The sequence below is a fragment of the Apteryx rowi genome, unplaced genomic scaffold (assembly GCF_003343035.1).
Source record: "Apteryx rowi isolate R43461 unplaced genomic scaffold, aptRow1 scaffold_61, whole genome shotgun sequence".
Classification (NCBI taxonomy): Eukaryota; Metazoa; Chordata; class Aves; order Apterygiformes; family Apterygidae; genus Apteryx; species Apteryx rowi.
In genome coordinates this window covers 752,817-765,231 of record NW_020450883.1, presented here as the reverse complement: position 1 = coordinate 765,231, position 12,415 = coordinate 752,817, and the positions used below count along the sequence as shown (strand labels likewise).

At 39.4% G+C, this 12,415-nt stretch overlaps 1 protein-coding gene across 29 annotated transcripts in view; it reads right to left on the bottom strand.

The window, feature by feature from the left end:
* The window catches only part of KDM4C (lysine demethylase 4C), a 266,672-nt gene extending 254,343 nt beyond the window's left edge, over positions 1-12,329 (bottom strand). For 10 of the 29 annotated variants that reach the window (XR_003256329.1, XM_026083611.1, XM_026083617.1 and 7 more), the window contains exons 1-2: positions 12,029-12,327; positions 561-725 (exon numbers count right to left, since the gene is read on the bottom strand). Coding sequence is in view for 26 of the 29 variants with exons in the window: in XM_026083611.1 (XP_025939396.1) it covers positions 561-704 (144 nt within the window). In the remaining 3 variants the exon portion in view is untranslated. Of the gene's footprint in view, positions 1-560; positions 726-1,964; positions 2,104-12,028 lie in introns of those variants that run through there. The other 19 variants (XM_026083632.1, XM_026083628.1, XM_026083633.1 and 16 more) reach the window with 8 other exon arrangements.
* Between the last annotated feature and the right edge of the window lie 86 nt (positions 12,330-12,415).

The window sequence follows — 12,415 nt, the reverse complement described above, 5'->3', positions numbered from 1 at the left end:
CTGCTTTAAGATCCTGAATATATCAAAGGGTAATGAAATGGTTGCTGATGTGCCTCAATCTCATTAACAAAAAGGTGACACAATTACCATTAAAAAATAAACAATTTCATTTTAATTTAACATAGAACCTCACTAAATGCATGCATACACCCACTGACTGTAGAGGGATCGCATACTTTAATAAAGTTAAGCACAACCCTAAACAGCCCTAAAAAAATGAATTCTATCTCTGATAGATCAAGATTTTCTGATTTATATGATGAACTATCTTATACTGCATTACCAAAAGCTAGTTTAAGTCTGCCTTACATAGAGGCCCTCTTTTGCTGTTGCAAAGATGGAAACAATTGAAGGTCACAGAGAAAAGTATACACCATCTTCATTAGTTTATATGAAACATGAAAGATACTCTTTTAAGACAGAGCTTTGTGGTAACAGACCAATGTCTATCTATTGGAAAAATGTTAAATTCCAAAAAGTCAGTTTTGTAGTCAATGAAATACAAAGATTAGGAACAGCAGTGTTAGGAACAATCTTCCCTCTACACAGAAGATGCTTACCTTTGCAACTCCAGCCCTATGAGCACCTTGTGATTCCATGTATGCTAAGTATTTGTTGAACTCCCTGAATTCAACCATTGAAGGCCTGAAAGTCATAATTTTGCAGCTTGGGTTTGGAGGACTGTCTGAGATGACAGTAGCCATTGTGGTTCACTTTCAATCCAGCTAAAAAAGAAAAAAGAAAAAAAAACACAGTAAAATATCTTTAAGAGAATAATCTTCTGTTAAATGATTTATGAGATTGAACATGCGTTTCAAACATGAATAAAGCTTTCAAAAACCTCTGCCCATGCTGGTATAAAAGACAAAACAAATGTTTATTTTTTCTTCCTACTCCTTTAAGACTATGCAACCCTTACCAGAATGAACAGTATCATGAGTAACAGTTATATAGTTCAGTCTATAACTCTTCGTTTTTATAGCACATTTCCTAAAGCTAGCCTTTAATATCACACTAGCACCTTCCTGTGGTGATCCATCTGCACATTGCTGTCATTTCTGTCTAGATACTTATATTACACAGGCCTAACCTAGAGCAACAAAGCTGCACATTTAATAAAATATCACTTCCCATTTTACAAGTGGGAAAACTAAACTACAGAGTGGTGATTCTCCAGTCACACTATAAATGCAAAGGGAAAAAAAAAGAAAAAAAAAAAAAAGATCTACACCTCGATTTCTTAACTCTCATGTCAGCACTTTAACCACAGGATTATAATCACCATTCATTCTTTGAAACCTCATCAACAGAACAAAGTATGCAAGAGAAACAGAAAGATGTGTTCTCCCTTACTTCCATATCAGCAGAGAAAATAATTAAAAAAAAAAAACCACAACAACAAAATCATATTTCCATTTCACACCAAGATATAGTAGTCATGAAAGGACTGAACTTTAGGTCACTGATGCACATATTTCAGCTTCAGCAGGTTTTGTAATTTCTAACTATACATCACCACGTGTCTATAAGGACTGCCATCTATTGTTCAGAGAATTCCTCCTTACCTTACAGAAAAGCCTATCACAAAATACAAGTAACTCAACTTTGACTAGCTTTTCAGTAATTTTGCTATCCTGAGCAGGTGATTTAACTTGTGCCTCATTTTCTCCATCTGCAAAACGCACACAACCATGGTTCTGTTGCCACACCCTGTAATCTTAAATTCTGCTTGTACATTATTGTATTAGCCCACCAATTTCATCACAGCTTCATGTCTCTTCTAGCTTGGTTTTGTATGAAAGTCTGCACAGGAAAGCTGTATGTGGAAGATTCCTTTGTGTCTCTCTCCACTTCACTCTGCTGCTAGTAATCGAATGTTTAGACTTTTTATCTTTTTATTTATCTTTTGTGTCTTTACTATTCCCCATATTTTAATACCCCATTTTACCCAACACATCACTCACCATTCTCAGCAGTTAAATTGATTTCTTTCTCCACACCCCATCCCTTCTCTCTGGAAGTCATCGCTTCTCACTGTTAAGAGGTTACTTAAAAACAGATTTTCCACTGGTTTCTGCACCGAGCTTAAAAAATAACAAACTATTTATTAAGGATTCTACCTCAAGTATTTCTGGGTTTGGATATTATTAACTACTGAAAAAATTTACAGGCCACAATATTTTGTATTTGTGAAATGCAGCAATTGATTTGGGGCAAAGGGCAAGATGAGAAAAAGTATTTCTCATTTTTATTTGCAACCCCTATATCAAGAGAGTTTTTACTTTCCAATTAATGAAAATAAAGGTGTGAAATTTGTAGTCCTGTTTGGGAGCAGCATATAACAACCTAAGAAGAGCAATAGGAAGTCAGACTCAGCCTCAAGCTTCCACAGTTGCTAACAGCAGACATCTAGGAAAAAGTAGAAGGGGAGCTTATACTTGTACTTTTTGAGAAAGTCCTTGGCCTTCRGCAGTTCTGTCTTGTGATTCCTTAAGCTGTGAGGATACCTTTGCATTTAGTGGAATTTGGTGGAATTTTTTTGGCCATGATTTTGAACCTTCATAAGCCTTTAATATCCAGGCCATTCTGTGACAAAGCATTTCACAGTTTAACAATGTGCCAAGGGAAGTATCTCCTGTATGTTTTGAATATTTCTAGTTTCATCTGGCATATCCAATGTGTATACTAGAAACAGCTATTCACTGTCTTCTCATATCTGCCTTTATGCCCCAGACGATTTACAAACCTCTATCATCATGTGCCTCAGCCACCTATTTTCCAGGCTAAAGACTCCTAGTCTAGTTAGCTATGCCTTGCATTGGGGTGGGCAAAAACTGCCAGGACTATTCAAGATATGAGCGTACCAAGGATTCACACAATCATGTAACAACATTCTCCTTTTTAGGTATGGTCCTCACAAATACTACAAAGCAGTTTGACCTAGAACTCACTTTTTAAACAGATAATTTACTACCTCCTAAAAGTTCAGAAAAATGTGCATTGGTAATGCAGCCTATAACTTTGCTGTAGACATAAATAGCAGATGGCAGAAGTGAACTGATACAGCACTTGTACACAGTTCTCTCAAGTCTCATTTTTCTGCAAGACCTTCTAATTTGGTTCCTGTTTCACCCTGCCTATACGCATAGAAATGTCTAGCATTTCTAGAACATGGCTAGGATATCTCTCCAGGATGACCCCACACATCAGGTCCAATTCATCAAACCACCAACCAGATTAAAAGGGCCACAGGGTCTCAGAGCAGAAAACAGGCTGCAACTTAGTTCATCAGCTGGACTGCACTTTTAGAAGGTGTGCCCAATACAAGAATCAATACAGGAACACCGGCACGCTTTGCCCACGTGCAACTGAAACCCCTCTTCCACAGTGGAAACAGGTATAAGGATCAAAATTACCCCAATCATGTGACCTGATGCTAAGATATATTAGATGGTCATTAAAAATATTTCTCTTATATTAACTTCTTTCTGTAAGCAGTCGCTGAATTTACCAGAGGATTTCACATCTTCATGATTGTGTAGGAAGGCATATTTAAGGTGGTCTTTAAAGTGGATTTTAAAATCATAGCCCAATTGCTATCAGTAACATACTTCATGAATACAGTTTCATTTTTTTCCACGTATCACTGCCTGGAGTGTAGCAAACTTTCAAGTTTTCACTTCTCCAACATGCAACACTGAAGATAGCTGTACTGGTAGGCCTGCATTTTTAAGAGCAGTGCCTAACAGCCATCTTAGCCCACAGGAATCATGAAGTAAGAGATGAATTACAGGGGTATGCTAATACATGGAGAAAGAGACCTGGCTGCAGAAAAGTGTGCTTGATACTCATATTCAGTATATAAGACTTTTCAAATCTTAGTGCAACGTAAATAACTAGTCCGTTACCTGAGCATTTCTTCAAAAACCCATTTCTAAAAGCAAACAAAAAACTAACTATATGGCAGTTTATTAACTGCCTTTACAGGTTATTAACTGCTATCTACTGCCAATAGATACTCTCAGATATAAACATTCTGAATTTCAGAATTACTTTAGATCTTTGCAAAGATATGCTAAGGTAACAATGATAACTTTTTTCACAAGGAGCAACTACATGGCAAATCCTTTATCAGATGCAGCATAAGGACCAGGCCGGGGGAGGGAGGTAATTAAGCCTCTGCAGCCAGAGAAACAGAAAGATGTGATTGCCCCCTTGAAAGCTGCGGTATGGCAGACCTCAAACCACAGACCTTATCTCAAGTACAGAACTAATTATCTCGGTAATCTTCCCGATGAGCGTTTCCCCTTCTCTCTCCTGAGGCTAAAAGAAGTCATGTGATTTCTGCTAYCTTTACGCCTTGTTAGCACAGCATATACCTCGGTCTAGTGGTCAGGGAAGTCAAACATGTCCTTCTGCTACTATGACTGGAAGTACGCACGCTATACTGAATTTAGATTCAATTGCACAACAGTCATACTGCACTTGTATAGCCTGCTATGATACTCACAGCAGGGGAAAAGCACTCGATCAGCTCACATGGCTAGGAGCCTCTTCACTCCCAAACTTGCCACCAGTCACCTTGCGTATCCTGAAAGCCCACACTTTAAGAATCCCTGCTCACAGTTTTCACAGGACATACAAAAGTAGCAGCAGGATGCTCACAACAGAGTAGGAACACCAAAAGCAAGCCATTGGCTGAGATCTGGCAAGTCTCAGCAGCAGCCTTTCTGTAGGCCAGAGGCAGCATTTTTTCACTCATTCAGTATAGTCCAAACAACGAGCTGGGCCTTGAACAGTATGGCTGTTCAGTTATGGCACCAACACTTTAGCTTCCTCCTATCTTCTGCTCCCAAAGGATTCAAGTCCTGCAAGAGTCCTTAAAACTTCCTCCAGACCCTGGTTCTTGCAAAAGCTATCAGCTAATTTCAGCCAAAGCATAACGAGTTCTTGACTGGAAAAAAAAATAGTTCAGCAGAGAAAGGTCTTGTAAATATCCACACAACTGCCTTGCATGAAATTTATTCCTAAAACTGCTAAAAATATGAGTGTGCACATGCTCATGCCAGACAGACGAAGTGTCACTTACTCACAGAAAGTGTTCCCCTCTTTACAAAAAGTCTTTTACCTGGCTTTGATTAATTTTATTTGTCACTTCAAGCTGTGGGAAACAAGCTAGGTAATTTGGTAACCAAAAGACAGGCTGTTCGAAATTTTTGTCTCAGATATGGAGTGTGGGTTTGGTGCTTTTTGTTGTTGTTTCTACTTTTTTTTTCCTTGTTCCCCAAGAGTTTGTTATTAAGCTAAACAGGCTCACATGGCAAGGTGTTTTTTTTTTTTCCCCAGAAAAACACAGAGGACAGTATTCAGAACTAATTTCAGAAAAGGTCCAAATCAATSTCAGAACATAGGCACTTCTAAAAAGTGCACTGATACAACTTCTTGGTCACCAATCTCCTACCCTTCCAACTAAAGCAAAAAAAAACAAAATTAAAAAAAAAAACTGTGGACAAAACCTCTTAGAAACTCAGATCAGGTCCATACAGAAGAAAGCAAATAAAGATCTTTCACGTGATATAAAAAGAACTAAGTATGCACAAGACTCATGGGCAGCATGGAAAGGATTAAGTCTAAAGACACCGAATTTTAGAGAGGAGCAATTGTGTACTACAGTCTAGGCTAGGAAGCTGTTTGCAGCAGCTGTTAATGATCTAGTAAAATTACTCTATCCATTTCTCCTTGTCAAACAAAGAAAAGCTATCAAATAAAAAGAATCAGAGGGAAAATAGAAAAAGACACAAGAATTGGATGGCTTCTGCCGCAAGTCACTGAAACAGCACTGTATGCCACTTGCCATGAAAAATGGAGCAGCTGAATGAATTTCTCCTCCTCTCCATCCCCCCCCAAAAACAGGCTAAATTTCATGCTGGTTTAAAGCAGTTATCATAAGTTTCTACAGACTCAGTCATCCTTATTTACTCATCTGCATCTGTCTCACTCCCAGTACAGAACTGATATGACCAACAGTTCTGTCAGGAAACTCATCATGGCTGAAGATAAGGATTTGGGTATTTTAATAAAGCCAGGACAAGAAAGTACATATTCACCTCATAGCAGTATCATCAATTCCCCACTCCCATAAGAAAGTCAAGAGGACTTAAGCATGAATCTTTGAAAGTTCTACTTTTTGACTAGAAAAAAAGCCTATCAGGCAAAGACAGATATTCACAAAAAAAGGGGGAGCACTAGCAGGACCCAGGGCCAATTCCCTAAGCAAGTATTTCTGCCCCTCCTCTGTAGCCCTGAGTGCCCCTTTGCCTCATTTGCTACAGTTCCTGCCACAGCAGAAACTTTACATCATACAAAAGAAATTCACTGGTAGCCACAGTTTAATAAATATGATTATTTACTCCTATTCAATACTTCAACTATATCTTGGAAGAATGGAGCTCTTACTTCTTCCTCCTTTAATTTGCAAAGCTTACAGACACTAACATGGCCAACTTTTTTACCCTCCCTCTTCCAACTACCTTCATGCGTATACACGCTTGTTTTTTGTGTTCTGTCATGAAAACCACCTGGCTTTTGCATTCTCTGTTGCTGTGGTCTTCCCTAAGTAGATATAATGTCAAATTGATCCTGTTCTCATCAGTCTCAGCGCTGGCCACAAGACTTCTGCAGTTCCAACAATCCAGTTAGACTGACAAATATTTTATCTCACTCTGATGCTATTCGTACACTAAACCTCCTCCTGGACTGTAGGAAGTAGAAAGCCTCATGTTTCATCAGAAAGACCACAAATTCTCTTAATAAAAAAGTTGAAACTCTTTAACCCAATCTTGCAAAATCTTCTCATCTCCTCTTCCCTTCTCCCGCTTTATCCCTTTTCCAGAAAACATTTCTGTCTTCCACATAAGAAACACTGAAGTTCCTCACCTAAGTACACAGTGTTTTTTCTGAAATCACCAGGTTGTCTGCTGAGCAGGGGAGTAAAACTGAATAGACCAGTAATTTTAATACTGATATTCACAAGCTTGCCCAAAGTAGCTGATATATTCATAGAATGGATACAGATTTCTGCAGCTCAGGAGATGATGTAAGAATTTGCAACTGCTTGCAATCTGCCTTCTGACTTCACAGAATCACTATGGTTTATCAGTAACAAGCAATTAGGCTCCTTCTCCTACAAAAGATGCTGCAGCTTAAAGGGGTAAAGGACCTATTTTCATCAAGCAGCATTTATCCCACAGCAGGCTGCCCTGAGCACCTCCATCACCAACTCGTTGCCAATCTACACAAATCTTAGAAACTCTAACAACTACCTTTCACTCAGCTGCTTCCTGGGCTATTGTTTAACATGCTTTCTGGTACACCTTAATGATTTGCACTCCACGGTCTATTGAACATGTCAAATTGCCTCCACCATATATCCATTTCCAACTTCCAAGTTTTTTTTATAGATCTATTATTTTACTCCATCATTGTTTGAACCGTTGCATATTGACCATAAACTAAGACTTTCTGTAGTTATAACCTGGGCTCCAAAATACCATATCAGTACTTCTCACAAAAAGAACATTTTTATGCAACCTATTCAGCACCTATTGTTCCTCCTCTGGCTACTGTGAAATGCTGCAGCAGGTAAGGAAAAGCTCCTGGAAGGCTCCACAGCTTAAGCAGAAATGGGGACATGGTTGTTAGCAGAGGACTTCATCTCACAATAAAGCATGGCAAAGCAAATACTTTTTTTTTTTTTTTTTGGTAAGTGCATTTTATCTCTGCCAGGTGACGACTGTTTGACTTTTATAAAACATCTTCAATCTGCTAAGGCTAACTGGGATAGAAGAGAGGGGCAACATCTGGTATTTATCACTGACTTTCCTTCCCTCTGTGCTCACCTGATTCTCAGCATAATGTTCCTTCCTCTAAAGCCACAATCCCCACATTTGCAGGACTAGYGAATGGCAGTTTGGCTTCTAAATTTCTCAGAAACCACCATCCACATATACTGCTCTCTTCGGATCACTCAGAGAATATATAAATGGCACACCATTTAATAAAACAGSCTGCTTAACATGAACTCACAGAACAGATCCTGCAAAACACATGGCTCTAATCCACAGTATTAGAACAGGAAAGAGGCAAGAGTATTCATTTTGCCCATGTTGAAGTTGCAGCACTAGTACATTGTATYGCTTTGTGATGCAAAAAGTTCAATGAAGAATAATCTGTGTTTTTAATATTTGTACAGTGGGAATTTGCAATAATTTATAACCCAATAAAACCAGAAGATATTTCCACTGGGACAACAAAAGAACAGCTCAGAAATATCACCAACTCAAATGTAAGCCATACCTACAATTCCTAAGGTGACAAAGCTGTTAAGAGTCAGCTTTTTTCTCTACTATTACCTAATATTTTTTCTAATACTAGATACTTATTTTTCACTGACCTCACTTTCAAATATTTGTCATCATTCTTTCAGATCAAGTATTCCAAATAGTACAATCTGTAATCAAACCAAAGCATAAAAAGTTTTATTCATAAAACTATAAATTTATCAAAACTCTAAGAATAAAACCCAGATATTTATATGGGGTCATGATAGATAACAAAAAACATTTAAAATTTTTGAATGAGAAATCGTTTGCTATGTATTGTAACTCTTCTGCTTACTTCATCTTTAATTTTACATATATCAGACCCAATTGTTTCTTAAACTCATTTTTTATTTCTATTCCTTCATTTAAGTCTCATTTGCAGACTTTTACACTTTTTTCCCAATASTAACTTATACAAGAAGTTCTGAATTACAACTACCTTTTTTTCCTCCCAATACAAATAATTTATCCAATTCAAAGTAGATTCATTTATAATTTTATCAAGTTATAAATCATTACTCTTAAGTCAGGAAATAAACCTTGAAAGTGAAACAAAGCCTGATCCATCACAGCAATCTCTTTATTATAAAGTATTTATTAAGAAGTTTGAAGGGAGTGGTTAACTACGTCCTCTTAAAGAATGGTTATCCATTAACATTTCAGCTTTATTAGACAAAAGCCAGCAAGAAATCCTAGTCCAGTGAACTAAATCACAACACCCTCAACCAAGTTATTCGAAGCTTTCCAGCAGAAATGCCACATAGGAACGGGAATGTGTTTTGTCTGGGAATTTAAGCACTCCTCTATAAGGTGTGCAACAAAAGCAATGAGGTATCCTACTGCCACAGAGGATCACAAAGTCAAACTGATTAAACACATCGTTGCAAAGATGCATTTTGAATTTTAACATCTTAACTTAAAACACTGATGATTTTTCAGATCTATTGTTAGCATAATATCATTCTTATTTTTATCCAAATGTTAGGCTTATGCAAGCACTCATTTTTATCCTTGATTCTGTTTAAATCAGTAGGATTATTCATGTGGATAAAGTTAAAAACATGCTGTGTTTAGCTTCACAATTTTCAACAGGTGAGATAAAACTGGAAAAACTACAAGCCTAAAACAGTATGAATTGCAATATATAATGTTACCTAAGAAACCAGAAATAGTTACTAACCACAGTAAGAGTTTATAATGCACTCTAGACTTTGCAGCAACAAGTACTTACAAATACTTTCAGTATAGGATTTGGATATGCAACAATTGCTATCTTTCAAGTATAAAATATTCCAGTTCTTTGAACTTGCTTAATTGTGAGTCAGTTTGTGAATCTAAGTGAGCAGCAAGGAAAGAACTCAACATGCCACTTATTTACTGTTTTGAGACATGAAATATTAAGGTATCAGGTGACTAAGAAGATTTGCTACTAGATAAGTATTAAAATGTTAAACCATAAACTCCATGCATGTTATGTTCAACATCATGCTGAAGAAGCACACCCCAGTAAAAAACACTTATAAAAAACAGAAAATTTCAAAATTAATTAATTATAGAACTAAGAAATAGCCCAATCAAGAGCTGCTGAAACTGAGAAAAGCCTAAAAACTATTTAATCTATTTTTTTAAAATAGGTAGGTGTGAAATCACCTTTTTTTTAGATAATTACTATATTTGTGCATAATAGCTTAGGGCATTTACAATAATTAGCACTTGCCAATGTAATTTACTGATCTGAATGCATTACTGAGGTAATTGTGCATTTGGTTTTGGTGCACAACTGTCTACCTGACTTGTTTAAAAATCAGGCCCATAAATACAAAATATTGTAGTCAATAATCTACTCATCAAGAATTAAAGACTAAAAATTATAATACCTAGAGGAGGTTTTTTTTCCCATTTTTTCCTTAAAAATTCAGAGGCCAAATCAGAGAGTTTTACAAACATGGACTAAATGTTTTTCCCTTATATACGTTTGCTCTAATTCTGATCTAACTATTATTTAAATCATGCCCATTTATCTGGATGAGACACATTACTTCCTGGGTCAGTCACAAAAAAGAAGATTGCTCTTACTCTTATCCATATCTGCACTTAGCTAAAAGTCAGCCATCAGCTGCCAACAACCAGCAACATCAGCACCACTCCAAACCAAAGCCGAGAGTAAAATGAGCATGACTGGCAGTGGTTCAGTTTACCCTCATTTCAAATAGTGTGGACTAGCTCATGCTAGTTGTGTCTTCCATTGCTTAGTATTTGGAAGATACTTCTGTGAAGCAGTAACATTAGCTGGTTACCATGGTTCCAGGAAAAATAAGAGCAAGGCCCAAGACAAATTTTATACCACAAGCATAATCACATTCTTGTTTTAGCAAAATTGTGATCAAGAAAACAATGCAGGGTGACAAAATGTCTGCATTAGTCTATCATTAAATTTCTTTCTTGTGAAGAGTATTTCAGCTTAAAAGTGGCATTTTCATTAGACATTCCATTACTGCTATTGCTAATGTCCTCGATAAGAGTGTAATTATTTATAAAACTGCAGTTTAACAATATCAAAAATAAATGTTTTTTATTCTCTGAAAAACACAAAATACTGCCTTAAAAAAAAGCACAGGGACATATAGTATCTTCCTTAATTACAGAAGCAAACACATTGTTAGTTTTCTCCACTGAAACACAGAGTTAACCTAGCAGAAAACTAATTTTCATAATATATCCCATTTCAAATTCTCAGTTAAAATCAACTGAGAAGACTGCTAATGTTGCATAAAGCCCTGACACTGGAACTGGTTCTGAACGCGTGGGGCACTGTAGCCACAGACAGACAGATGAAGAACAGATGCCAAGTTGAGTATTTTACTCGGGAGAGTTTTATTGTCTTTTCCTAGCACTTTATAACCATTAACTTTCAGTAATATCTTAACAACATTAAGAAATGAATGAGCTATATCTCTACACCTATAATTTGACAAAGTACTTAGGACTTCATGAAACTCGATGAAGCCCTTTCCAAAGAGTGTGTTTTTCCTACAGAGTCCAGAAAGGAGACATGGAGCAAACGCGAGGTGTAACAGTGTGCTTTAACCTCTTCAACCGCTTTGAAGACCCAGTGAGACAGACTGATCTTTCAGAGCTTTTTCACCGAGCAATTCAGAGCGGGACTGCCCTGACCTAGTATTACAAGGTACAAAGGAGAACACGAGACCGTTTTTTCCGACACCTGCCGGTTTCATTTTCTGTTCTTGACTCAACATGCCCAGCCACCCGGTCACAACGCAAGGCAGAAGAGACGCCGCTCCGTCTCCGGGGACCCCAGGCCACGCCACGGCGCCCAGCTCCTCACCCCGCCGTCGCCCCTTCGACGGCCTCTCCCACGGCAGCGCAGGCCCCGCGCCCAGCCGCAGGGGCGCCCCGGCCCGACTGGGCCTCGCTCCGGCCACCATGTTGGGGCGCTCCCGGCCATGTTGGGGCGCCACCCCTGCCCCCCCCGCAGTTAAACCCCTCTTCACCCCTCTCCAGCCCTCTCCCCCCCCCGCTGTACCTCAGCGCCCCCCACACGCACCCCGGCCCACTTCTGACCTCCAGCTCCCCCCCACACGCGCCCCGCCCCCCGCGGAAGCCCCGCCCCCCGCCTCGCGCCCTACCCGGGCAGCAGGTGGTTAACGCCGCGCCGCCTCGGCCAGAGGAGGGCGGGGGGCGTACAGGGAGGGTCGCGCTCCGCTCCGCTCCGCAGCGGCGCGGGGCGGCGGCGGCTCCCCGCGCCCCTCCTCCCTTCCCTCCGCTCTCTTTTCTCGCCTTTTCGCTCTGTTTCTTGCGTTTTGGGTTTTTTTTCCTTTTCTGTGGGACTTGTTCCGTGCGCGGATGACAGCTGTTGCCTGCGCATGCGCACGGCCCGCACGCGCACAGGGAGAGCGCGGAGGCCGCCCAGGGGAGCACGTGACGGGGGGGCAGGCAGAAATAGCCCCGGGCGGGGAGGGGGGGCATGTCACGTGCCTGCGCGCGCGGCGCCGCTTCCGGGGGGGGGAAGGGCG